The 25,240-nt window shown below is 54.5% G+C and overlaps 2 protein-coding genes across 12 annotated transcripts in view; one reads left to right on the forward strand and one right to left on the reverse strand.

The window, feature by feature from the left end:
• The window catches only part of PTK2B (protein tyrosine kinase 2 beta), a 122,650-nt gene extending 115,011 nt beyond the window's left edge, over positions 1–7,639 (forward strand). For 8 of the 11 annotated variants that reach the window (XM_017655810.3, XM_037024538.2, XM_037024537.2 and 5 more), the window contains 8 exons: positions 1,236–1,391; positions 1,493–1,639; positions 1,861–1,896; positions 2,363–2,387; positions 3,669–3,715; positions 4,406–4,543; positions 4,812–4,892; positions 6,557–7,639. In XM_017655810.3, the coding sequence (XP_017511299.2) occupies positions 1,236–1,391; positions 1,493–1,639; positions 1,861–1,896; positions 2,363–2,387; positions 3,669–3,715; positions 4,406–4,543; positions 4,812–4,892; positions 6,557–6,772 (846 nt within the window). In that variant the 3' untranslated portion in view covers positions 6,773–7,639. Of the gene's footprint in view, positions 1–1,235; positions 1,392–1,492; positions 1,640–1,860; positions 1,897–2,362; positions 2,388–2,527; positions 2,681–3,472; positions 3,519–3,668; positions 3,716–4,405; positions 4,544–4,811; positions 4,893–6,556 lie in introns of those variants that run through there. The other 3 variants (XM_017655813.3, XM_017655814.3, XM_017655815.3) reach the window with 2 other exon arrangements.
• Positions 7,640–7,783: 144 nt separating this feature from the next.
• CHRNA2 (cholinergic receptor nicotinic alpha 2 subunit) lies at positions 7,784–18,648 on the reverse strand. Its single transcript, XM_037024540.2, has 6 exons — positions 18,420–18,648; positions 17,271–17,422; positions 16,827–16,871; positions 14,375–14,484; positions 10,708–11,719; positions 7,784–9,570 (listed from the first exon to the last, which is right to left on the reverse strand). Exons 1-6 carry the CDS (start codon positions 18,526–18,528, stop codon positions 9,445–9,447), a joined length of 1,554 nt encoding a protein of 517 aa, XP_036880435.2. The 5' UTR covers positions 18,529–18,648; the 3' UTR covers positions 7,784–9,444.
• Between the last annotated feature and the right edge of the window lie 6,592 nt (positions 18,649–25,240).

The raw sequence follows: 25,240 nt of genomic DNA on the forward strand, positions 1-25,240 counted from the left end.
TGATTTTGCCTCCATAGGGACCTTTGGATTGATGTCTGGAGGCATTTTTGTTACAATTGGTGCTAATGGGTGGAGTTGCTGCCAAGCACCCTACAGTACACAGGAAATTCTCCCCCAGTAAAGAAGCACCTGTCCCCAAAGGCTAATAGTGCAGAGGTCGAGAAACCCCAGACTGTTATTTGCTCTCCGCCATGAGAACAGGGACAGCCCTAGGTCCACCACATAATAGTCACTTCAGAAGTAGCTGTTGAAGAGATTATCAAACAGAATAGTTCAGCAAGAAATTGAGTTTTGTGGGGAACAGTATTGTTAGAAGTTGAGAGTGGTAACTGAAGCTCAATGAGCAATAGGAGAAACAAACCAATATAACTATTCTGAAAACATGTTGTTATAGTCAAGTGGGTTGCAGAGAGTTTAGTGGGGAAAGTCTATTTTAGAGGCTTGGCAGAGAGAATGGCTTGCTAAGGTGAATTGAGAATAACTTCTGGCATTATTTGCAATTGACTTGTATGTACACTGGCTACTGCAAAAGAAAGAGTTTTGGGGACCTGGTGGCCTGGGTGTCATAGAAAGGCCCTGCCCCCTGGCAAAGGCCCCCCTCCTGGGCTTTCTGAAATTAAGAGGACACTAACGTCATGAGTTTGTGATGCCATGTGATTGTGGGCACCAGGAAAAAAGCAAAAGTATTTCAGGGACTGAACAGATAATGATATAAACAAACCTTGGAGAAGATTGAAGGGAAAGAAAAAGAAAATATGCAACACTTTCTGTTTAAGAAATTGCAGGTGAAACTATCAATACATCCAAAGCCCCACAAATGAGTTAAAACAAGGGTTAGATTAATTAAGCTAGGGAGAGGAAGCAGTTACTGTGTATCTATAGATCCATTTTACATTTTTGTTCTTCACTTTATCTCTTAGCTTGTGTATTTCTTTTAACCTTTGGCTAAATAACCCAAGCTACTATCCTAATAAAACGTATGTCTTAGTAAAAAGGCACGATCAGATGGACGCATGACGTTGCTCCTCGTCTCAGGCTCCAGCCCGCCAGGCGCAGCTTCGCGGGGACTGCATTCTGCTCCCGGAAGCCTGCTGCCATGGTGCTTAGGTGGAAGTAAGCACTCACGGCTTTCCGGAGGGCTGGCTTTGCATGTCTCTGTGCATTAGATGACTGCAACCGTGGGAAAGGCCAATTCACATTAGGGTAGTAATTTGAAAATAAAATTGTATTACCAGATCATGCACTCGTTGGAATATGATGAATGTGGAACAGTGAGATCTCAGGTTTGGCATCAACTGCATCACAGGCTTGAGCTTGGGGCTGATGACCCAGTAAGTGTCTGCATACATGGCTGTGGATTGAAGAACAGCTTCATAAGAACAAAGCAGCGGGTGAGGCTAAGGCCTGTGGCTCCCGCAGAGCTCTACTGAGGACTGCCCCTCTCCTGTCCCGGGGCTCAGCGTCCTCGCCTCTCTCCCCGCTATCCTCCTAGGAGGAGGACTTCATCCGGCCCAGCAGCCGAGAAGAGGCCCAGCAGCTATGGGAGGCCGAGCGGGTCAAGATGCGGCAGATCCTGGACAAGCAGCAGAAGCAGATGGTGGAGGATTATCAGTGGCTGAGGCAGGAGGAGAAGTCCTTGGTGAGCAGCTGCTGGGCCGAGGGAGGGAAGGGAGACATGCTCTGTGGCACTACTGAACACGTGCGGGTAACCACGCTTGCAGGGGAGGTATGTCCATGCCATCGTGTCGGTTTGTGTCATCTTCTGCCACCTGAGCTGACTGCAGTCAGTGCTGTCCCTGCATTCTTGGGGATCCTAGTTCTAGAATCCTAAGTCCTGTGCTTTGGTTTCCTCCTCTGCAGGACCCCATGGTTTACATGAACAATAAGTCGCTGTTGGTAAGTCACTGAGAGAGGTCTTTTCCCTAGAGCGGAGCCGTGGGAAGTCCTCACAGAGGTGGGACCCCAAGTCCAGGCCCTGGGCCCACCCACCTCCTCCCTCTGCCTCTCGCTGTGGGAGCCCACCTCTTCCCTCTACTCCATGAGGCTGCTCCTCGGGGCCAGGGCAGAGGCTGGACCACCACTGCAGCCACTCCATCCCACTGCGTCCGTGGCTTTTCTTTCTATAAAGTGAACAGTATCTTGTCTCTGAAAACGAGAGGACCAGGAGACTAGGAGTTACTACCCACTAGGGTCTCCTGCCTCTGCCACAGGACCCCTCGGCCTCTCAGAAAGGAGGCACCCACCCCCAGGCCACTTTTGGGCAGGAGCGCCCTAGAGTCCCTCTGTGCACGGGGAGCAGGAGGAGCGGAAAGTGGGTTGTTCCCAGAGTCCATTAGTGATGGGTTTTCTTTCTTCTTTCCAGACGCCAGAGAAGGAGGCTGGCTACAGTAAGTGTCAGCACCCATCCCTTGGGAGGGATTCTGCCTGACACCTTAGGTCCAGCCACCATCCTTGTTCCTTGCCCACCTCAGCCAGCAGCAGAGCCTACTTGCCATTTTAAGAAACATCTGCCTGTTTTAATTCCGAGGGTGCAGACAGGGTCCACTGGGGAATGGACGCTCGCCCGCTGCTCCATCTGCTGCCCCGCCCTCGCCCTGCCCGGAGCCTCTTCTCATCTCTCTGGTGCCACAGTCCTCAGTCCTCGGCCCCGTGTATCTCCTTCTTACGTGTATTTGGAGGAGTGGGTGAATTATCCTTCCCATCTCCCACACACTCTGTCGGGGGCTCTCTGTGCAGGCAAATAAAGTAGCTCCGCTCACCTCTCCCCACTGATGCTCATGTTCCCTAGAACCAGGGACGGGAGAGAAAGAGGGCAGGGCAGCCGAATGGGCAGGGTCTTGCCAGAAGCTTCTGCTAAAGTGGGGGAGGCCAGCAACCCATGACAATGACAACAGTCACAGAAAACTCAAGCCAAGCACAGGCCCAAGCTGTTTACAAATGTCAACATGTTTAGTCTCATAGCAACTCCATGAGATGGGTACAATTTATTATCATGTCATTTAACAAAAGATGTGCAACCGAGGCCCAGAAAAGTTTAGTAACATCGAAAGACATGCAGCTCAGATTTGAGCCCAGGCAGCCAGCCCCAGGGATCTTTCGGAGCTAACCCTCCCATTTACTACCTTAAGGCCCAGGGAGTGTCCTGACTTGTACCCGGGGGCCCACTCTCCCCGGGCTTGTGCGTGTCTTTGCTTATCCAAGCAGGGAGTGAAGAGCATGGTTCTTCTGCTGGTACATTTCCTTGACCCCCCAAAAGCTGAAAGCAGACCATTAGGGAATCCTCACAGATTCCCCCCATAGCTGCTGCACCTCGTGGGGTCCCCGCAGCCGCCGATGCCTTCACAGAGAGAAGCCACTGCCTCCAGATTGTCAGGGCCAGAGTGTGCGCTGCTCCTCGGGGCCAGGGCAGACGCTGGACCAGCACTGCAGTCGCTCCATGCTGCTGCATCCGTGGCTTTTTCTTTCTATGCAGTGGGCAGTGTCTTGTCTCTGACTATGGGAGGACCGGGAGACTAGAGGTTATTATTTTCCTGGCATCTTCCTGGAATCCGAGGCTATTTCTCTGGGTCCCCCAGGAGAGGAGGAGAGGGGTGGCATGGTCATCAGCAGGTACAAATGGAAGGACCGGGGTGCTGAGAGCCCCTCACTGACTCTCCTCCCCTTTGCAGCGGAGTTCACGGGGCCCCCACAAAAGCCGCCGCGGCTGGGCGCGCAGGTATGTGTTGACTCTGCCAGAGCTGGTAATGAATTTGAATCAGGGCTCCTAAGACTGAAGGCGATGGATTAGGAAGCCTTGAGAGGCCCTCAGAAATAACTGGGTCCTGTATCCTCATTATACAGCTGAGGCCCAGAGAGGGCAAGTGCCTTGTCTAAGGCCACACAGCCAAGTCACAAAAAGGCAAGGGAAAGGCCAGGGTCCTGTCCCCGTGCCCCTCCCTGACCTGGAGGTGAGCACACGGGTGCAGCCTGTGAGCAGGAGGCCCAGACCCCTTCCTCTCTCCAGCCACCCCTTGGCCCCTGCACCCACCTTGTTGTCGCAGCAGCCTAAGGCGGGGTCTGGTCCTCCTCACCCTGCAGCAGTGGGTCTCAGCCTTGGCTGCCTGAAGCAATTATCTGGGGAGCTTTGAGGAGCTTTGGAAACCCCCGCCTTGGTGATAGTTCACTGAGCCTGGTGGGATGCCGGCCGCCAGTATTGCCAGGATGCCACCTGGCAGACTCTAATGTGAGGGCCACCGCCCTGGAAGTAGAAGGGAGGGAGCACCCCAGGACAGGCCCTATTATTTTGGAGAGAGTCTGTTCAAATTGAGCTGGTGGCTCAGTTGGCCCCAGCAGTGCCTGCCCAGGAAAGAAGGGTAGCGTCCCCCAGCTTGAGACCCTCGCCCCCAGCCCTCTGCTTCTGCCCCAGTCCATCCAGCCCACAGCCAACCTGGACCGGACTGACGACCTGGTGTACCTCAATGTCATGGAGCTGGTGCGGGCTGTGTTGGACCTCAAGAACGAGCTCTGCCAGCTGCCTCCCGAGGGCTACGTTGTGGTGGTGAAGGTGAGAGGGGTGTAGAAGCATGGGCAGCAGTTGGCGGGCTGGGCGGGGAGGGTCGTTGCTCCTCCAGCCCTGATGGGAAGGGGAAAGGCTGGGCTTCCCTGTGGGCCCAGCAGGTGCCCTTCCAGGGAGACCCCCATTAGAACACGGCAGTTAGATGACATTTAGTCCCAGGTAAGCTTGGAAGGCAGGCGCATCCCCAGGAGGGCTCGTCCCAGAAGACACATGGCTTTCTATAAAGCCAGAGGTGACAGTCCCCAACCTCTCACAGAACGTGGGCCTGACCCTGCGGAAGCTCATCGGCAGTGTGGACGACCTTCTCCCCTCCTTGCCGTCATCTTCAAGGACAGAGGTGAGAGTCCTCGTCTGACTGCCACCAGCTGCCCCTCCTCCCCTTGGCCTTTGGCTGGCCCCGCTGCATTTCACACAGGACCCTGTGAAGGGCCGCCTGGGCAGCGCCACCTCTCTCCGGAGCCTTCAGGAGGTGGCTCTGATGGCCGTCTGAGCAGGTGCCACCGGGGTCTGTGTGGGCACCCAGGAAGCTGGCAGCTTCCCAGGGCGACTTCCTCCCTGAGGTCTCAGATAGTTGCAGCGACTTCTTCATGCATGAGGGTGTGCACAGGACACACCGCCCCCTCCCTCCTGGGACCCTTTCTCTGGTCACCCTCCATACTGAAGTCAAGGGGGGGGGGACATCAAAAGAGCAGTTAAGATTTCTTCAAGTGATCATTTAATCTAATTTTCTTTATTTAAGTGAGAAACAATTACTGAAAACCAAAACAGGACTTCAGTGCTCTTTCCTGAGATAGCTCCTGTGGGAGGCAGAACAGTGCCCCCCAAAGACGTCCGCACCCTAATGCTCGGACCCTGGGACTCTGTTACCTTATGTGGCAAAGGGGGCTTTGCAGATGTGATTAAGTTAAGGATCTTGAGGCAGGAGGATCATGCCGGATTATCCAGGTGGGCCCAGTGCTGCCACAAGGGTCCTCGGAAGAGAGAGGTGGAGCAGAGGCGTGTCAGGGTCAGAGGGGTGGTGGCGGAGGCAGAGGCTGGAACGGTGCCTTTGCTGGAAGGACCCACACACCCAGGAAGGCAGTGGCCTTTAGGGGCTGGAGCAGGCAGAGAACAGATGCTCCCCTGCAGCCTGCAGAAGGCATGCGGGCCAGCTGTTGCCTTGGCCTCAGCCCCATGTAACCCAGTCCAGACATCTGACCTCCAGGAGTGTACGAGGGTAAGTCTGGGTTGTTTTCAGCTGTTGCATTTGTGGCCATTTGTTACTGCAGCCGTGGGAGGCTGGCACGGTGCCTCTGAACACTTGTTGCTTGCCCTTTGGGAAACCCCTGTGGACCCCAGCAGATCAGCCCCAGGCTCCCCCACCCCCTGCCAGGCTGTAGTTTGATTCACCATCTCCCAGTGGCCAGCAACACAGCACACATGACCACCACACCCCACCACAGTCCCCACCATCTGTGACCGCTCAGGACACGATGCGGGAGGGCTTGGGCATTTCCTGGTCCCTCTGGTGATCACAGCAGCCCACAGAGGAGCCCAGCCCGGCCTGTCCTGGTGGCCTTACCTGGGCCTGATGGCCCAACCATTCATTGTTGATAAACACCTCTTGAGGGCTGCGTGTATGCTCAGCAGTATGTGCGAGGCCCTAGGAGTGCAGCAGTCAACCAAACTGCGCAGCTCAAACCAGGCCCTGGTCTCTTGATTTGATGATGGACTGCTAACAAATGGATAAACACACTTGCCCCTAACCGTTCCCTCACCCCCTGGGCCAGCACTGAGGGGCTTGATCAGACTGGGCTGGGCTCTGGGATGTCTGCAGGGCCTGCCCTTGTACACCCGGCTGCGGCTCAGGTGCCGCCTGGGACTCTGCTCGGCCCGAGTCAGGACCTGCCCCCCAGTAAACTCGCTGCCTGGGCCAGAACCCGTCCCAGGCTTCGCCATACTCCTGTCCGTGACCAGGGGGCTCCTCATGCTCCCGGCTTCTCCCGTGCACTCTTCCTACAGATCGAAGGGACCCAGAAACTGCTCAACAAGGACCTGGCGGAGCTCATCAATAAGATGCGACTGGCCCAGCAGAACGCCGTGACCTCCCTGAGCGAGGAGTGCAAGCGGCAGATGCTCACGGCCTCCCATACCCTGGCCGTTGATGCCAAGAACCTGCTCGATGCCGTAGACCAGGCCAAGGTCATGGCCAACCTGGCCCACCCGCCTGCGGAGTGACAGAGGGGGCGCCCCTGCCTGCACCTTCTGCCCTGCCTGTCCTGTGCCTCCCCACCCCGGCCCTGCCTTGCCTTCGGTCATGTGGGTCATCTCAGGAGAAGGCTGAGGGGAGTCATCCTTCCCTGGCCACTCTGCACGACTCCCCCTCCCCGCCCCGGCCCCGGACTGTGCCGCTCAGGCTGCAGCTGGTCGGAGGAGAACCAGGGCTGTAGACACCAGGGGGTGACAAACGGGGCTCTGCCAGGCTCGCACCTGGGCCAGCCCCTCCTCACACGGCCATTGTTGTGGGGTGGGCACGCTGGTGCCCCTAGCGGCCACAACGGCTCTGTGCATGGGCATGGCAGGCTGACCTGGGAAGCAAGCTGTTCCTTCTCCTTCCTCTCCGCCCTCAGAGGTCCCCCAAAGCCCCCTGCACAGAGAGGCTGGACAGGGGTTTTCTTTTGGGGGTAGGCAGCTGGTGAGATGAGAGGTGAACCTGGCTTTCTTGTACAGTGTATATTGGAATTTATTTAATATGAATTTGGTCTGGACCGACAGCCATGTAGCCCCTGCGGGGGACCCGGCCACAGTCCGGGAGCAAACTACTGGGGGTCCAGGCGCAGGCTGCTGTTGTCACCTCACCGAGTATCGGGGAGAAGGAGAGGCGAGGCCAAACGGGGCTCGGACCACAATCCACATTCCCCCCAGCCTCCCGCCTCCCCCCTTCCCTCACTCTGCCCCTCCTGTCTTCTCCCCCCTTTTCTTACTCTCCTGCTCTCCCCACTTCACCTCCTGCCCCTGCCCTGCTTCTTGTGTCCGGGAAGAGCACTTCTCTTACCTTCTTTCTATCTAACTTGTGATGAATTAAAATTGTACCATTTGCTTTGTGAGTGGTTTTGCTGGTTTGCCCTGCTCTTTGGCAGGAACACTGACCTTGGACCACAGCCCTGCAAGTGATCGTTGTGCTCATGTCAGGTGCAGACACAGGGCCAGCTCCAGGACTCACGCACGGAGGGGCGGCCAGGCGGGTGCCCCAAGCCTTTGCTCCTGCCCCTGGCTGGGGGGCGGCTTTCCGGTGGGAGCCAGGCAGCCCGCTGCAGGGCTGCCTGAGGAAAGGCCAATGGCAGTCTTCCAGCTGCAATCCAGACAGCCAGGGCTCATGGGGGAGTGGGGCTGGGGGTCCTAGGGACGCTGAGGAGGGTTCCACGGCTGAATGAGCAGCAGCTCTATTTGACCCCTTGACTCACATGCAAGATGAAAGGGAGGCAGAATAACAAGAGCCAACGTCACTGTACCAGGAGGTCAGGTCTGGGAGACTGGGGAGGGGAGGCTGGGGGGCTGCACCCACCGGGGCAGGGAGGAGCCAGGATGGGCCATTCGGTGGGCGTCTTGGGGGAGAACCAGAGGGCGGAGGACTGGGTTGTGGAGTCAGTTTCCCCTGGGCCTGTCCGGAAGAACTGCATGGGGGATTGGAAGGAGGGTCCCCAAAGGCCAAGGGAAACTGGAAGCTCACCCCACTTGGCTTCCTGTCCAGGCCCCACTCTATCCGGGAACCCAGGCCCCCATCTGTTGGCTGCTGAGCTTCTGCCCTCCAGGTCTGGGCTGGCCTGGGGGAGGCAGGATCCCGGGCAGCAGCACCTCAGGCTGCCCCTGTGGCTGGGGACTGCGGATGCTGAATCCCAAGGCATCAGCACGCAGGCCGGCCTGGAAATGGAAGCCATCCTGGGGCTTTTTGCGTCCACACAGCAGTCTCGGGGCCACCACAATCCAGCTCACTCCCCCCAGAAGAAATACCAAGTGCCTTGGGAGGGAGGGAGGGAGAGAGCTGTGGGCTTGGGCTGGGTCTGGAATGGCTCTGGGTATCTTTCTGGTTTGTCAAATGCACATTGAAGGACAGATGGTCTCATTACTGTCACACCTTGGGGCAGCTGGTGCTGAGCCAGTGGGCAACAGCCAGGTGGGCCCAGACGGTGGCGGAAGTCTGGGGATTCGAAAGGGCTTCCTGGTGGGTGTGGCGGCCCAGCCTCCCGCCTCCAGCCACATCGCCCCTCTGCCCCCTGCAGCTTTGCCTCCCTGTTCATCTGCTTCCAGAAAAGCCTTCACCGCTCTGCTGTTACACCTGCAGGCTGACCCCCTGGCCTAAAGACACCTGGCCTGCCTTTCCAGCCTCCCCCCGCTGTGCCCACACTCCCCACCTCAGCCTGGCTGTCCTCCCTGGTGCCTCAGGCTCACTCCTGAATCCAAAATGTTGTTCCCCGCTCTGCTGCCCCCCGAGCGCCCTCTGTCGTCTTCCCCATGCACCCTTCCTCTTAGGTCTGTGCCTCTTCACCGGGCCCCACCCCCTCCTTCCTGGGTCCCCAGCTTGGCCCCTCCTGTCACTCTACTTCACTTCTGCAGGAGAATCTCACAACTGCCCTTGTTACCACGGTACCACAACCTCTTGCAGAGCAATCGCCTTCTTTTCCCAGCTCCTCACACCCAAAAGGGGGCTGTGCGCCCAGCAGCTTCTCAGCACATAGCACAATACTGGCAAGCGAATTATTCCAGGAAGTCTTCGGCTGTTGGGCCAATGAGGGAGCCCATGGAGAAGCACCTGCAGTCAGATGGTGCCCACCCAGAGGCCTACTCTACAGGCGGCAGCAGGTAACGGTGGTCAGCAGTGCCACCTTTTGGCCAAAGCAAGGGACATGAAATCAGATCATTCCAGCCAGGAATGGAGGAAGGAAGAGTCCAGTGGTCCCCAGGAAGCAGACGATGATAAACAACCAGAGGAATATCCTATCGATGACCATGGCCACGTACTTCCAGTCTTCCTTCACCTGTAGGTGGACAGGGCTGTGGTGACAGGGGCCTGGCCTTGGGAAAGGGCAAGCGTCCCCCGCTAGCACTGGCAGGACAGCCTGGTCGTGGCGGCAGGCTCTCTCAGACCTTGGGGAACTCAGGTGGGCCGGGGAGCACGGCTCTCTTAAGACTCAAACAGCCTCTCCTAAGGCCTGTGGTCCTACCCCACCCTTAAGACGTGGCCCAGAGCCTTTCCCTAGGCCCTCAAGTTCCAGGGAAGGGAGGCCAGAGGGACACAAGGAGGTTCTGGAACCACCCAAGGGCAGGGACTCCAGTGGCTGAAGCATAACTGCCAGAAGTCAGCCAATGTGAAGACTTTCCCGCCCCATTCGCCTCCCACCCGTGGCAGGAGATGGAAGCAGCAGGGAGGGGAGGGCAGGTGTGGCTCAGAGAAAGGGGTCATGGGGTCATGCGGGTCAGGGTGCTGCATGGGGTTTGGGCTCACGGCCCAGGTAAGCAGGTCTGGACTCCTAGCTCTCCTGCATGAGATAATGATAAGCTTTTCTTATCTACTCCACCAGGCCACCCAGTCATAACCACCCCGCTGTGACCTTTCATCCTTCCCAGGGTCATGAGAATTCTGTGACCCTAGGCAGCGGCCGGCCTGCTCACCTCAGAGCGCGGGGCCCGGCAGGGGAGCCCGCCTGGTACCACCAGGCTTCCTCGGGGGTTGTAAGAGAATGGGGAAGTCCAGAAAACGCCGGAGCCCACGAGGGGCAGGACGCAGAGCCCTCACGTGACCCCGCAGCCGCCTGTGGGTCTGGTCTCTCCGGGAGGCACACCCTCCTCCTGCCCCCGGCCCTCACCCCCCCAGGGAATGTGAGAAGTGGCTGCAAGAGTGCGGGGGTAGTTCAGAGGCTGAGAACCCCACCTCTGGCTTGCTTAGCTGGGGCCGTTTTGCCTGCTGTTCTGCCACCTGCCGATCAATGTCTTAGGAACTGCCAGCCAGACGTCCTCTACCTAATGTTTTCCGGATTCCCAAGGGCCATGACTGAGGGAGAGAGGACCTCATGGAGGAGGCTGGGTTGGGCCACGCGAACACCTGGGGCTAGATGATTCGCTCCCAGACTGGTCGAGTCGCCCAGGGGAGGGACCCCCACTCAGCCCCAACTCACCGAAGAGTCAGCATCCTCAGCCCGCAGGTGATCAGCAATATAGTGCACGCCCTCCAGGGCCTTCTGCATGCGAGGTGACAGCAGGAGGCCGCCCTCCTGCAGCTGGGCCTCCGCTTCGGTGCGTGAGGCCCCTCGGTGCAGCCCAGCACAGCTGCAGAGGACGCCCGCGGCAGGGGATGACTGGCCTGCACACACCCATCTGCCCTCCTCCTCTTCCTCCGCCCTCTCTTCCGCATCCACGTTGGTCTCCAGCCAGTGACAGGAGGAGCTGAGCCTCAGATCTGGGGGGTTGTGGGGCGCCAAGGGTGGCGGGGGCCGGCTCATCAGAAGCCACCGGGGCACACGGCCCAGAAAGGCTGCCCGCACCCAGCGGGGCATGTTGTGGGTGCTGGGGGAGCGGTGGTGGACATTGAGGACAAAGACCGTGACGACGATGGAGAGGGTGACGAAGATCATGGTGAAGAGCAGGTACTCGCCGATGAGCGGGATGACCAGCGAGGTGGACGGGATGATCTCGGTGATGAGCAGCAGGAAGACGGTGAGCGAGAGCAGCACGGAGATGCACAGCGTGATCTTCTCGCCGCAGTCGGAGGGCAGGTAGAAGACGAGCACGGTGAGGCAGGAGATGAGCAGGCAGGGGATGATGAGGTTGACGGTGTAGAAGAGCGGCAGGCGCCGGATGACGAAGGCGTAGGTGACGTCGGGGTAGATCTCGGCGCAGCAGTCGTACTTCTTGGTGTTGTAGGTGCCCGTGGCGCTGATGATGGCCCACTCGCCGCTCTCCCAGTAGTCGTTCAGGTCCACCGTCTGCTCCATCGGCTCCAGGTCGATCTTGGCCTTGTCGTACGTCCAGGAGCCAAACTTCATCTTGCAGCTCTGCTGGTCGAAGGGGAAGAAGGTGACGTCGATGCTGCAGGAGCTCTTGTAGATGGCGGGGGGCACCCAGTGCACGGTGCCCGTGGAGAAGAGGTGGGCCTTGGTCATGTGGGTCACCGCAAAGTCCCCGTCGGCACTGGGGAGAGGAGAGGAGGTGGGGGCCCTGCACAGCCACCTGCCCAAGCCAGGCTCCCCCGACAACCAGCAGCGGGGGACCCTGCACCACAGCCAGACCTGGCCAAGGGGTTGGGGTTTCTGCCGTGCGTGAGACTCTCTCAGGACCCCAACATTTATAGCTACCTGAGTTGTCTTTCAAACACAATCTTTTTAATTACAAAAGTAGGAATTTTGAAGAACACAGGGAAGTAACAAGAACTTTTAAAATAACCACTATTAGCATAAATATCCGATTGTCTTATAGGTCATGTATACATAACGTTTTTACACATCTGTGGTTATGCAGTATAGTTTGCCTGTTTGTATTCATTTAATAGTTTAAAGTGATTATTTAGGAGTATGTTTTCATCCCCAGTAGATGGTGAATGAGGCTCCCAGCCGGGATCATGTCTTTTCCCCCTGGGATCTTTAGTTCCTTGACCAAAAGAGACGTAAGATACTTGCTGGTGCAGGAAGATACCTTCTTGACTCCACGCATTTACTGTGCATGTCTGAGCCCAGCCTCATCCACTGGGGCCTAGGTGGGAGCTGTGGGGATGGAATGGGGGACACGCCTACCCTAAAGGAACTATGGGGAGAAGAGACACAGCCCTGAACACCTACAACTCCAGGCAGGCAGTGTGGCAACCCTAGGGCTTCCCAGGACATATGGGGAGGCTCTTCCGGCTGCGGTGAGCATGGCCACCATGATAACCACAAGGGGGATTTAAATGGCAGAGACATAGGGTGGAGGGAGGATCAGCAGAGCATCCGGGCAACAGGGAAGGAGGAAGGCAAGGACACAGCTCACAGGTGGGCGTGGGCTGGGGCTGCGAGGCGTGAGGGAGGCTGGGAGATGAGGCTGGGGCCACATGGCATCTTAGGACCCCCGAGGGCTCTCAGGACGGCAGCACAGTGTGACCGGTCGGGTGGGGCTTCCTGGGAGGCTGAGCCTCTGATCCCCTGGGGGAGGTCTCCTTGCCCACTCTGACAAGCCAGCCTTCCCCCTCCAACTCCCAGGGTCCGTCCTAAAGACGGGGGATCTAGCATACCCAGGAAGAGAGACTCATTTCCCACACAGTAATTCCAGGCTAGACACTAGAAAACAGCAAACTCTGAAAGAGAAAGTTGGAAATGAGAGCTTTGGGAGTAACTGTTCGGGGCAAAAGTTAAAAAAAAAAAATGTAATGCATTTTTGTCATTATACACTATTATCACTAGATGGCAACACATGCCCCGTTTTGAGGAAAGAGAGGAGCGGTTTCTCTGATCTTGGGTTCAACTGGAGCGGAGGGTCTGGGTGGAAGAGACACTCCTTTAAATGTTTGCAAGAATAGCATTTGGACTTTTGTCCTATCAAGAGAGTTTCCTGTTATAATTAACTAACACTGGTCAAAACCTCGTTGGCAATCCCCAAACTCCAGGTCACATCTGATGCTAGGACTTAGCTCCTGACATCCGCTAGAAGCACAGAACAGGAACACTGAAGGTTCAGGGGGGCAGGGGGCGGGGCACAGATACTCTGAAGGGTCTGTGAGTCCCGCAGCAGCAAACACTAGGCACCTGCCCTGTTAGACCTTGCAGGTCATTCGTACAGATCTGTGCTTCCAGAGATGACCTGAGGGGAGGTCTTTGGCTTGCCCAGGACTGGGCAGTGTACAGGAATAATTGTCAGTCCCCTCTGACCTAGCCAGAGACACAAAACTCCAGAAGTTCCCTCTTATTTTATTTTTTAAAATAGCTTTTCCAAATTTGGGTCAAATAAACTGGGAAAAGCTAAACTAAATAGGATTCTTGGTTGCACAACTTCTAACAGCATGGAAAATATCGTGCCCTGATACTTTCTGGGGTAGAGGTGAGGAGATTAAAGACATACAATGCTTTGACTATAGGATCGCTTTTCATCCCTCTTCATATCTCCAGAAGCAGCGCTCCTTAGAGCCCCACTTCAGGAAAATGTTTAGATGAACATGCCAAAGATCTTTTAAGTTCTTGACACCTAAATGAAGAATTACCTGATACGAAACACACAAATGAAAGTATAGATCTCTGTATCTCTGTCCAGAAAGCAAATTTTTGTGACGGGGGAGAACAGACGTCCACTGGGGCTCTCTTTAGATGCCCTTGTTTTTTACTAACTTGTAGTCATTACACTCAGACTGGCCCTTCTTGGTCTTGAATACAAGGTAGCTATAAATAATATGCTATTTTTTAAATACCCAAACCCTGTGTGTTTGCTCCCTTTGAAGGTGTTACCCCGGGATGCACTTACCTGTTCACACAACACTCCATCCTAAAAAACTCCAACCTTTAGGCATCGTTTCCAGAGCCTATGCAACTGCAGTTTTCTAACAATAATCAGTGTGGGCAAATCTGTGTCCTACTAGCGTAGCACCAGGCACTGGCACAGAGCAGGTGCTCAGTAAATTTTGATGCATGAGTGAAAGAACAAAATGAAAGAAAGAAAGGAATCAAGAGAGAAGGTGAAGAAGCAAGGACCAGCGGCACAGGAGTTGAGAGGCTAGCAAGGGAGCTGAGACCCCCAGGGGCCCACCTCCGCAGCCCAGCGCAGCCGAGGGGCGTCCGCCCGCCCCGCCCGCCCCTCCAAGGGGAAAAGGACCCAGCGGCCGCCTACTTGTTGTAGAGGACGATGTCGGGGATCCAGATCATCTCCGAAGGGACCCGCAGGGAAGTGATGTTGCCAAAGTCGGCCGGGTTCCAATGCAGTTTGTAGTCGCTCCACTCCTGCGCGTGGAGGGGAGTCCTGTCACCCAGCGGCGTGGCCCAGGGACTGGGGAGCCCCCGGCGCTGCTCGCCCAGCCCGGCAGACTAGGGAGGGCTCTGAGCTGAGACTCGGGGGCCAGCCTACGGTAACCCACCCACTCCTCAGACCGACTCGGGTACCCCAAGTCATGGCACACCTGGGCAGCAGGCCCTGCCGCCTCTAGTGCTCAGTGTGCCCCCACCGCCTCCCAGACGACCCCGCCAGCCATGTCACTAATTTGTAGGAACACTTTGTAGGACATCACGGTTCTCAAAGTTTATAACACCCTCGGTCCAGGAAGAACCTAATGGAAGAGCCAGGCAGGGAACTGTTCGCCCATTCAACAGATAAACTGAGGACAGGAGAGAGAAACAGCCCCCCGGAGATACACAGCTGAGAAAGGGGAGGCGACCAGCACTTTGCAACTGCTCCGGAGAGACCCCTTAGCGTCCTGGCCGGGAGGGCGTGCTCTGGGCCCCAGGAGGCTCCCACCAGTGGGCCCAGGTGAATCTGTTTGCTCCTCAAAACCAGGTGCGATTACTCAATCTCTGAGTTTCCCTCCACGGCATTATCACAAGCAGAGATGACACTTAGTAGTGCCTCTGTGAGTTCCATGCAGCCAGGGGAAACATCTGCTTCATTCTGCATGCCCAGCACCAAGCTCCTGGTCAGGGCACAATAAATATGTATTCCAGCAATGAAAAGAAACCCTCCTTCTTGTACACTTGCATGGTCCTATTTCTGGGAGGGTTTCCCACATCCTTTCTGGACCTAAAAGGAGCAACTGCCCCCCTACAGAGAACTACTGGTGTTTACACACAAGGCTGTCCTTTGCCTTCCAGGGGTTTGTAATAATTAACATGACTGCCACCACCAAGTGGCAGCCCGGGGCCTGAGCCCTGGTCTCCCTGTTCCAAGCCTGCCCTAACTCCAGGGACAACTGTGCTTTTGGGCATCTGCTCTAAGACAGCACAGTGACACACTCTTGGAAAGACCCCCGTGTACGATGCCTTTCTCCCCTCGAAGGGGAGTCGTGTAACGTTTACACAAACACGATAACCTGGTGAGGGATCCAGGTGGGAGTGAAGGGAAATGAGCTTTTCCAGGAAGCAAACCTGAGACCAGAAAAGCCCCAGGCTGACTCAGTGGTCCTCAAATTTCACACACTCCAGTCCCAGTTTTCATCATTTTTGCCAATAAGTGTGTACCACCTGGATAATCATTTACTTGCGTATTCCTTTACATTGGTTCGCTATTTTTAAACTTACAAATTTTTTTCTATCACTGATGTAACTGGAAGGCCAACAGCATTTGAAAATATCCACTAAAATATAAATGTGCAACTATTGCAAAAAGGTTTGTGAGCCAAGTATACTCATTTCACAAAACAGCCATTGGTACCCCAACCACACTCAGGAAGACACTGGCCCTGCCAGGGGGAATTACTGCTCATCTGGAGGGGGAGGTGTAGGTGGACGGAGGAGCCAACTTGCCAAGCAGGAAAGATACAGACGTTTGCAAAACTGCCAGGATTTCTTAGGACATTGAGGAACAATTCCAAAAAGGATTGGTCTTCATAAATGTATCCCCTACCCCTGTTTCATCAGCTGTCAGGTTTTCAAGTTCAGCCAACATTTGGGGGCAGCTGCACCAAGTTGGATTATAATAACTGGCAATAGGCTGCCAGTACAGGATTCCAGTGTCCCCATTTCACAGATGAGAAAAGTGCGGCTCTGGGAGGTCAGGTAACGTGCACAGCATCACAGGCTAGTCAGAGGTGGTGCTGGTGGGCTGACTCCCGCTCCAGTGCTCCATCCTCCCCTCCCCACCCCAGCCCTGAACCCTAGGTGACCAGCCCATGGGGACAGTTATGACAACCAAATTCTGCAGGAGCCGCAGTTCTGAGTCAGCATCTCGGCTGCCCTTCCTGGCCAAGCTACGCTCTGCCCCTCCATGTCCTCAGCTGTCAAATGGGCAGAATGGAAGCTCCTAGCGGTTTTCAGTGGTGACTCAAAGAGCCGATCTGCACATGGCTGCGGGGATGTGGGAAATGCCCTCCTGAGAAGGGACCTCGTGGCTCCCCAGGTGGCATTCACAGGCACTGTACGCAGAGCCTCGCCTCACCAGAGCCCGACCCCTTACGAGAAGCACTCTGCAATCGGTGGACTTCAGGGGCGCCCCAAGTGGCAGCTCTAAGGTAACACGTGGATTCAGAATCCTGCTGTTACTGAGAGAGTCCCGGGAGAGCCTGGGGGCAGCGCATTCCCGCCCCGCCCCTGCTCCTGCTTCGGCTAGGGGTTGGGGGGTGGGGGGGTGCCCTCACCTGCTTCAGCCAGACGTTGGTGGTCATCATTTGGTTCTTCTCGTCCTGGCCAGTGTGGGGAGAGAGATTAAGAGAAACGGAGCGATGGGGCCGGCCCAGCAATCAGGGAGGAGTGGGCCCGGCTCATCCAGAAGACCCTCCTAAGCAACCCGCAAGCCCCGCCTGCCCACCACGCCCTGGGACACTGCCACCCTTACCCAGGCCACCTGGGACTTCTAGGCTTCGGTCCAGTGGATCAAGCAGGGGTCTAGAACCCCACTGCTGCCCAGCAGTGCCCCTGAAGAGGGGCTCCAGGGCCGAGAGCGGGGAGCACGCGGCGGAGGCTGTGAGCAGAGATGCTCCGATGAGGAGGGGAGGGAGGAGTGGAGATGGGGGGGGCGGAGGACCCGGGATCCCAAGGGGGTGCTGATCCCAAGGGGGTGAAGGGTGGCGGGACGGGCGCACCACATCAATGAGCTGCGCGATGGACAGCCCGAAGCGCACGATCACCACGTCCAGCGTGTCGGGCACCGGCCGTGCCCAGCGGTTGTAGCCCCTGAAGAGGTGCTTGAAGAGGCGGTCCTCGGCTTGGGTGGGGGGAGCCCGCTGCGCCGTCGCTGTGGGAAAGGAGAGGAGAGTGGGGTCTCCAGGGCCGTGGTGGCGGCTGCTTAGGTCCCTTGCCCATCAAGTCAAAGCCACTCAACCTCACCCAGCCGGGTTCCTCACCTGTAAAATGGGGTGTTACCCAGATCGTATCTCAAAACATTGTTGAAAATTAAATACAACAATGCACTTTAAGCTTAATAAAGCAAACAGCACATGGTCCGAGCTCAAGAAATGTCAGTTACTCCATAACTATCAGGTCAGAAGGCATGGAGAAAGCTGTAGAGGCAGAGGAGTAGGGAAGAAGGAAGACCTGGAGCGAGATCCAGCCTTGAACTGAGGACCCCCAGGGGGGACAGCAAATCGGGGGGTGCCTGGTCTGTGTAGGGTGGGCTGCAGGGAGAAGGGCTTCACGCGTGACAGTGAGCCTTTCATTTCATCTGCTTGTCAGTGAGACACTAATGCAAACCACAAAATCCTTGGCCTCCTTGGGGCATCTCTCCCATCTTTCTCAAATCACTGCCTTTTCTCCTTCTTATCAGCTGAGCAAAGGCTCCCAAATTAGTCTCATGGAATCACTTGTGTCTGCTTTCACCACGTTCTGCAAGCAGCTTCACCCCTTCAGGGATCTGCTGCCTAAGCAAGCTGAGACTTCTGTTCTCAAGTCCAGAGAAGCACACTGCTAACCCTAGAAGCCACGTGCCCAATACCTAGTGTACCCCAGGGGCAAGTAGCACATTTTCATTTCATGCAATCCCCGCAACACCCCGTGAGTCCGCAGTCCTGCTGGCGTTTTACAGGTGAGGCTCGCTGGAGCTCTGGGAGGCTCGCAGAGCCCCAGCTGGCAAGGCCACACCTGTGCGTGCCCCACCACCTTCTCACTGCACAGGAAGCTGCCTGCAAGCCCCCGCCCCCCAGCTTTGGCAGTTGCTGCAAGGCCTGTGAGCCCATCTCCACAAGGCCTGTGAGCTTAGAGGTGTGACACAGGGTCCGCTGCTTACAACCACTTACCTGCTGGGATCAGAAGGAGCCACCACAGAGCCAGCTTTGTCGTGCATGGGACTGCAGAGTGGGAGGAGCCCATGGCCTCCCACGACGGGGTATGGCTTCCCCAGGACATCAGAGAAGGGCAGACAAGGGCTTTGCTGCAGCTTGAACCTCGGACCTGCTCCTCCAGCAAGGTCTCAGGTTGCTGGCACGGCAGAGCTCCTGCAGGGTTCCGCACGGCTCCCCCTCATGGCAGCACCTGATCAAGCCCAGGAAAGGGTCTTGGGGTCATGCATCCTTGACACAGATATGCCTTTACTGCTCACACTCCACAGAGGTGTGAAAGGTGAGCAAACAGGCCTCCCAGGAGCTGAGGGCCCTCGGGCTCTCCCTGACTTAACTGAGGAACCAGCATCATCCTCACTGTGGTCAACTGGCTCCTCCACCCTCAGGCAGCCCTGACCCACCAGACAGAAGAAGCTCAAGGCAAGATGGAAGTCCCCACTGCTCTCACCTCAGTCCTGCATCTATAGCATGGGGAGGACCATACCGCAAAGGGTGGTACTCCATGGAAGGATTCGGGGGCTAATTGTGATGGCCAAAATGTAGAGGTATCCAAATGCCCACCAGCTGGTGAACAGATAAGCAGAATACGCTATGTACATACAATGAATACTCTGCAGTCAGGAAAAGGAATGAAGTGTGACATGCTACGGCATGGAGGAACCTCGAAAGCATTATGCCAGACACAAAACTCTGCATGTTACATGATTCTGTGTATGTGAAGTATCCACAATAGGGAAATCTGTGGAGACAGAAAGCAGATCAGTGGCTGCCGTGGGGCCACGGGGGAAGCGGGCAGAGGGAGTGACTGCTAAAGGGAGGGGGTTTCTTTGCAGGGTGGTGAAATGTCCTGTAATTACACAGTGGAGATGGCGGCACGACTCTGTGACGGTTCTAAAATCCACCAGATTGTACATTGTAAAAGGGTGTGTTTTAAGGTGTATGAATTATATCTCCAAAAAGCTATTATGAAAAAACAAATAAGAAACATCTGGATTAATAAAAACTAGCCAGCTCTCTTCAGAGTGTAAGGGGGATGATATAAGCCAGAACATGAATAGCTGATTCAGAAAAATGGGTCTAGGGATGAGAAGGGCCCTGATGCCCCAGGTGCGAATGAATATTTCATAAACAGGGTGGTTGGGAAAAGCTGTATTTTTAAGTTCACACATTATTTTATGCACTATGTGATTCAAAACATGGGTCACTAGAAATATATTAAATATTGCTCTGCAAAGTTTTTATATTCAAATTAGTGCTTTCCTTTCTTTTTTTTTTTTAAACAATCCTCCTTATTGGGAGAATGCGGGTGGGTGCCTTATGTTCAAGCACATGTTGTGTGTATCAAATGCTCACTGTGTCACTGTGTATGAGGCTGGCTGTGTCCTTGGGATACAGCACTGGCTGACTCTCAGTACAGATAATGGGCATGGGATGAGAATGTTCTGGAACTAGATATGGTGATCTTTGTGCAACATTGTAAATGTACTAAATGTCACTAATGGCGAATTTTACATCACACCATGCCCTTCTGCCCTCCTGGGCAGGAGACAATGGACTGGAGCTTGTAAATGCAACTTTGTGTCCTGGCCCAAGGCACAGGTGAGGTGCAGCGGCCAGGTCTGGGGGCTCTGGCCCTGACAGGTGAGGTGCAGCGGCCAGGTCTGGGGGCCCTGGCCCTGACAGGTGAGGTGCAGCGGCCAGGTCTGGGGGCTCTGGCCCTGACAGGTGAGGTGCAGCGGCCAGGTCTGGGGGCTCTGGCCCTCCCTGATGCAGGGCGCTGTGTCCTGAGGGCTTTTCTAAAGCAAGCGCATCATAGCCAAGACAAGCACAGCTAACTGACCTCCAGTGAAAGCGATTATTGCCCAGGCTTCAGGCTGAAACTGTGTTCCTCCCGCCCCCAAATTCACATCTTAAAGCCCCAGTCCCAGTGTAATGGTGTGAGGAGGCGGGGACTCTGGGAGGTGATGAGGCCATGAGGGTGGAGCCGCATGAATGGCATTAGCATTTTTACCGAACAGACCCCCTGCACCTTCCACCCTGTGAGGACAGAGCAAGAGGCGTCTGTCTATGGACCAGGAGGTGGGCTCTCACCAGACCCCAAACCTGCCAGCACCTTTATCTTGGACTTTCCAGGCTCCACAACTGTGAAAAATAAGTTTCTGTTGTTTATATGCACCCTGATCTATAGCATTCAGTCACAGCAGCCCAAATGGGCTGAGACGAGCATCTTGCTCTAATCATTTTTTTTTCTATTAACTTATACGTCACATGTGTTGCCTCCAGGTGCAAGAATTGGAGGCAATTTTAGCTTCTTTTTGACACCTTTCTATGTTTTCCAAGTTTCCTACGGTAAGTATGTATTAGCTACTAAGTATTATATTTTTAAGTGGGTGGTGGTATCTGCCGGGTGTTGTACATGCCCTCCCCCATCTCCTGGCAGAGTGGGGGGTGTTCTCATCCCCAAAACGTGTGAGGATGTAAGACTGTTCCTGCCTCTGAACGGAGTGCATGTAATTAAAGTCAACTGCATAAAGGTGGAAGCCACCCGGGTGTCCACCGATGGAAGAATGGGTGAACAAGTGCGGTCTGTACACACAATGAAATACTCTTCAGACTTAAAAAGGAAGGAAATGTTGACGCCTCTATGGACATAGATGAACCCTGAAGACATAACGCTAAGTGAAATAAACCATACTCGAAAGGACAAATATTGTATGATTCACTTACTTGATTAGCTAGAGGAGTCAATTCACAGGGCCGCAAGGTAGAAAGGGGGTTGCCCGGAGCCCACAGGAGTGCGGAATGCCAGCTGGTGTTTGATGGGGACAGGATTTCAGCTGGGGAAGATGCAAAGCTCTGGAGAGGGAGGGAGTGATGGCTGCATGACAAAATGAATGCACTGAAAGCCACTGAGCTCTACAATTAAAAATGGTTAAAATGGAAAAGTATGTCTGTTTTACAATAAAATAATACTTGAGAAAAAAAACAGGTAATAAAACTCCAACTCACCCCCCTCCAAAAAAAATCAGCTGTGTTCATAGGGAATCACCATAGGGTTGATGTGAAAATGAGGTCAGGCAGTGGGTTCCCAGCCCTGAACTTCTCACGTAGGCTCTGAAGTGGGGGAGGAGACCTGACGGGGCTTCTGGAGCGAAGCAGAAGCCCCATTGTGAACTCGAGGTGAGGGCTGTGTCTATTCACCTTTTATCTGTGGTGGGTCCCAAGCATGGCCCCCCACACCTAGCAAGGGTTCACTTTGTGGGTTCTAGGTATGTAGGGCCACCTGTGAATTGTGCCCTGGGAGGAAGGGGTCGCCAGAAGAGTCTATGGAGGAGACCAGGGTTTACATCTTACTGTGGGGAGCAAGACTATGCCAAACACCTGTTCCCGTAATCTGACTACTTACTCTATTCTTCATTCCTTCATCTTCCCACTTTCTCCTCTGTTATGGGGCCGGCAATGTGCCAGGCATTAGGGACGGGGCAATGAGAATGCGTGGTCCTGAGAGGGACGCAGCATAGAATGGAAGGAGGAAAAGTTCTTGAATCTCATCTGCTCATCCACCCTCCCTGCTATGAGGCTTCATTCATCTTGGCTCATTGGTTTCCAAGCTCTGCAGAGAGACTCCAGTTCCCAGAGGTGTTCCTTTTGACAACGACCCACATTGGGAAGTTCTTCCTGAGTCTGATTCTGTGTAAGTATCTGAGAGATGTGTGAGTCGAGTTGAGCTGAGTTGAGTTGACTTGAGTTGAGAGATTTTAGTTTCAACCATGAGCATTCAGGGAAAACTGCAAAGCAGATGAAGGTTTTTCTCTGCTTTCTACACCCGTTCAGAACCTGACTGTCACAAGCTCTCTTTCTGGTTCTTCTCTTTCAGCCTCTGCCTGGAGGTCTAAGAATTCCCATGCGTCCCATGCCCTCCTAACCGACCTGGGGACATCAGTGACAAATTATTACTCGACCTCCACTCTCACCACCATCCAGACATTTCATTTGCTTGTTAAAATGAAGGGGAGGAATGAAACCCAATTGCCCCTCTCTACCGTCACATCTGCGTGAAGACTGCCTGCCTTGTTTGCAGTTAGCTGTGAGAAGACACGTGGGACAAGTACCCGGGCTTCTAGAGGCCCCTTTGATGTTGACTCCCAGAGGGCCTTCTCAAGGACAATTTGCATTTATGTCCTTTTAAGGTTTATAAGGCCCTTTCACGCCTTTGACCTCATTTGGGCCTCATGTCTTCCTTAGGAGAGTAAGGGGAAGAAATTTTATTATCCCTCTTATGGAAATAAGAAAAGATACTAATGTTCAGAAAAGTAGATTGATTTGCTGAAGGCCACATAGTTAAAAAGTGATAAAGTTGGGATTCTAGCTCAGGTGTTCAGCTTCTGTGATAGAAGGTGGTGAGGTGCTACCCATGGGCACCAAGGAGGGGAGTAATTCCTATGAACGAGTCGGCCAGGACTTGCAAGAGTCATGCGATCCTAGCACTGTGACTGTCACAGCTAAGCCACCTTCAGAGCTGAGGTCTGTGGTAGACAGGTGGTGAGAAGGGAGAGGTGCCCCACCCCAAAGCTGGGCTCACCTGGACCCCAGGTTCTAGGAGTTTCCTCTAAGTGCAGAGTGACTCACTTCTCCCTTCAACCAACATCATAGCTGCAAATCCTAAGGCTATGATATGTTTCATCTTTCAACCAAGTGCACTATATAAAAGACTTTTCCCTAATTAACCAGACAAGGAGGAAGAGAAAATAGAAATCCAGGCATGCTGAAATTCCATTATAGAAAGATCCAACCAGAAAAGTCCCAGAACTTTTGGAAGAATGTGCAAATGACATTCAATGACTCTAGAGGACATATTTCCTGCAAGAGGCCTCAAATTTGCAACCCTTGTAATTAGCCCACTGTGAAAATTTCATTAATTTGTCACTGGAAACCAAAGGGGAAATTGTTCCAGGTAATTGACAATAATTAGAGTAACCTTCCACCTCTTTTTAGAAAGGTATTAAAAGAGAAAGAGCCCTGGACCCTTTGATTCTCTAAGTGGCTGGATTGGCAGGTTTCGGGGAGGGGATGGCTGTGTAGTGATGTCCCTGTTTGTAAAGTGGGTCTGGGTGAACGGGGTACACAGGGAAACCTACACAAAAAGCAATGCACATGGAAAGGGCTCAGATACCAACATCCCCAACCATCGTTACTGGTGCACGAGGGTGTCCAGACCACCACCTACTCCAACTCATCCCAGCCTCTCTTTTCCACCTCCTGAATCCTGGTCCTGTGGAAATCCAGGTAATTCAGGCTCGCTTCTTTGTCCATACTGCCCCTGGGTGGCAACCCCTCACCTACCAGGTGCCAAAGCCATTGTATTCTTTTCACAGCACCACCTTGTCCAGAAAGCCTGCTTAGACCCCACCCAGCCCCTCCTGCCAAAGCGTGGGAGTCCCAGCAACCCCACAACTGCCAATACCCCAGAGAAAGCCCCTTGGTTAGAGGGAATGATGCTAATTCTCCCTCCAATTAATTTCATTAGAGGTGCTGAGGGGAGAGAGAGCATATTTCCAAGTTTCATGTCTGCTCTGCTCAATAAATTGATCAGTTGCAGAAGCGAACAGCTCAAGGTTGGGCGGAATCTTAAAGGTCAAAGGGATGGCCAGTCAGCTGACGTAGGGTCCTCTCCACACATTCCGGCCTCAGAAAAATCCAGCAATGAAGAACTTGTGACCTTCCAAGTCAGTGAATGTCACTGATGTCTCTCTGTCTTTACTAAGGGATATAGAATATTTATGAATAAATAAATTCACAGAACGAACAAATAGTAAAAGAAGGAACAGCAGTAAAAAAAACATAGAAGCAGATTTGTTATAGGAAAGCCGCTAATTCCTGTGACCGAGAACCCTCACCAGTGGGAGGGGTTGATGGTCACTAGGGTCTGAACAGCCCCAAAGGGTACAACCAGAAGACGAAAATTTTTCTAGAAGCAGACAGCTTCCTGCATTCTGACGTACCCCCTCCCAAGTACTTAAAGATACTAATCTGCTAATATCCCTTTGTCCCCACCCCCACAATGTTCCCACACCCACAACGGCCCCAACACAAGCCTTGGAGGTAACTTTCTTACCTGTGGCCATTCACAGAATGCAGGACCAGCCTGGCTGGGAGGTCACGGTTGCTGGCAAGTCTCCCCCAGATGAAAAGGCAGGTGCGGAGCAGAGCTGGGGGACTTCACGTCAGGGTCGAACAGGTGCTGGGGCGGGACCCATCTTGGTGGGTAAGGGAGACCTGACTGAGAGGCAGGTTGGCTGCCTGGGGAGGGCTGGGCAAGGTTGCTGTGCTGGGGGCTTCCAGCACTGGCAGCCGGAGGGGCTCGTGAGGACTGTGTCATCCAGAACCCCGCTCAAAGGCTCCTGCAGGTCCGAGCCCAGCCGGTCCTCAGGAGGGACCGCCTGCGTGGCAAACGCGCGGACTCGGGCTCTCCCCCCACCTTCTCTCTCTCTCTCTCTCTCTCTCTCTCTCTCTCTCTCTCTCTCTCTCTCTCTCTCTCTCTCTCTCTCTCTCTCCCTCTCTGGAAGGGAGGAGGAGGAGCCTGTGACCGTTCAGGCTGTGTCCAGTGGGGACAGAAAACAGATTTGCTTTGCCTCTGACCAGTTACTAGGAAGTTGAATCCTCTGCTCCGAAGGACCCAGTGCTCCAGGATGGCTACCTGGGCCCCCGGACCTCATGGACAGGTGCGCAATCTCCTGGGTCCTGGGCTGTGCGTCCACAGACAGGTGTGGCTTGGAGTA

The sequence above is a fragment of the Manis javanica genome, chromosome 3, assembly GCF_040802235.1.
Source record: "Manis javanica isolate MJ-LG chromosome 3, MJ_LKY, whole genome shotgun sequence".
NCBI lineage: Eukaryota > Metazoa > Chordata > Mammalia > Pholidota > Manidae > Manis > Manis javanica.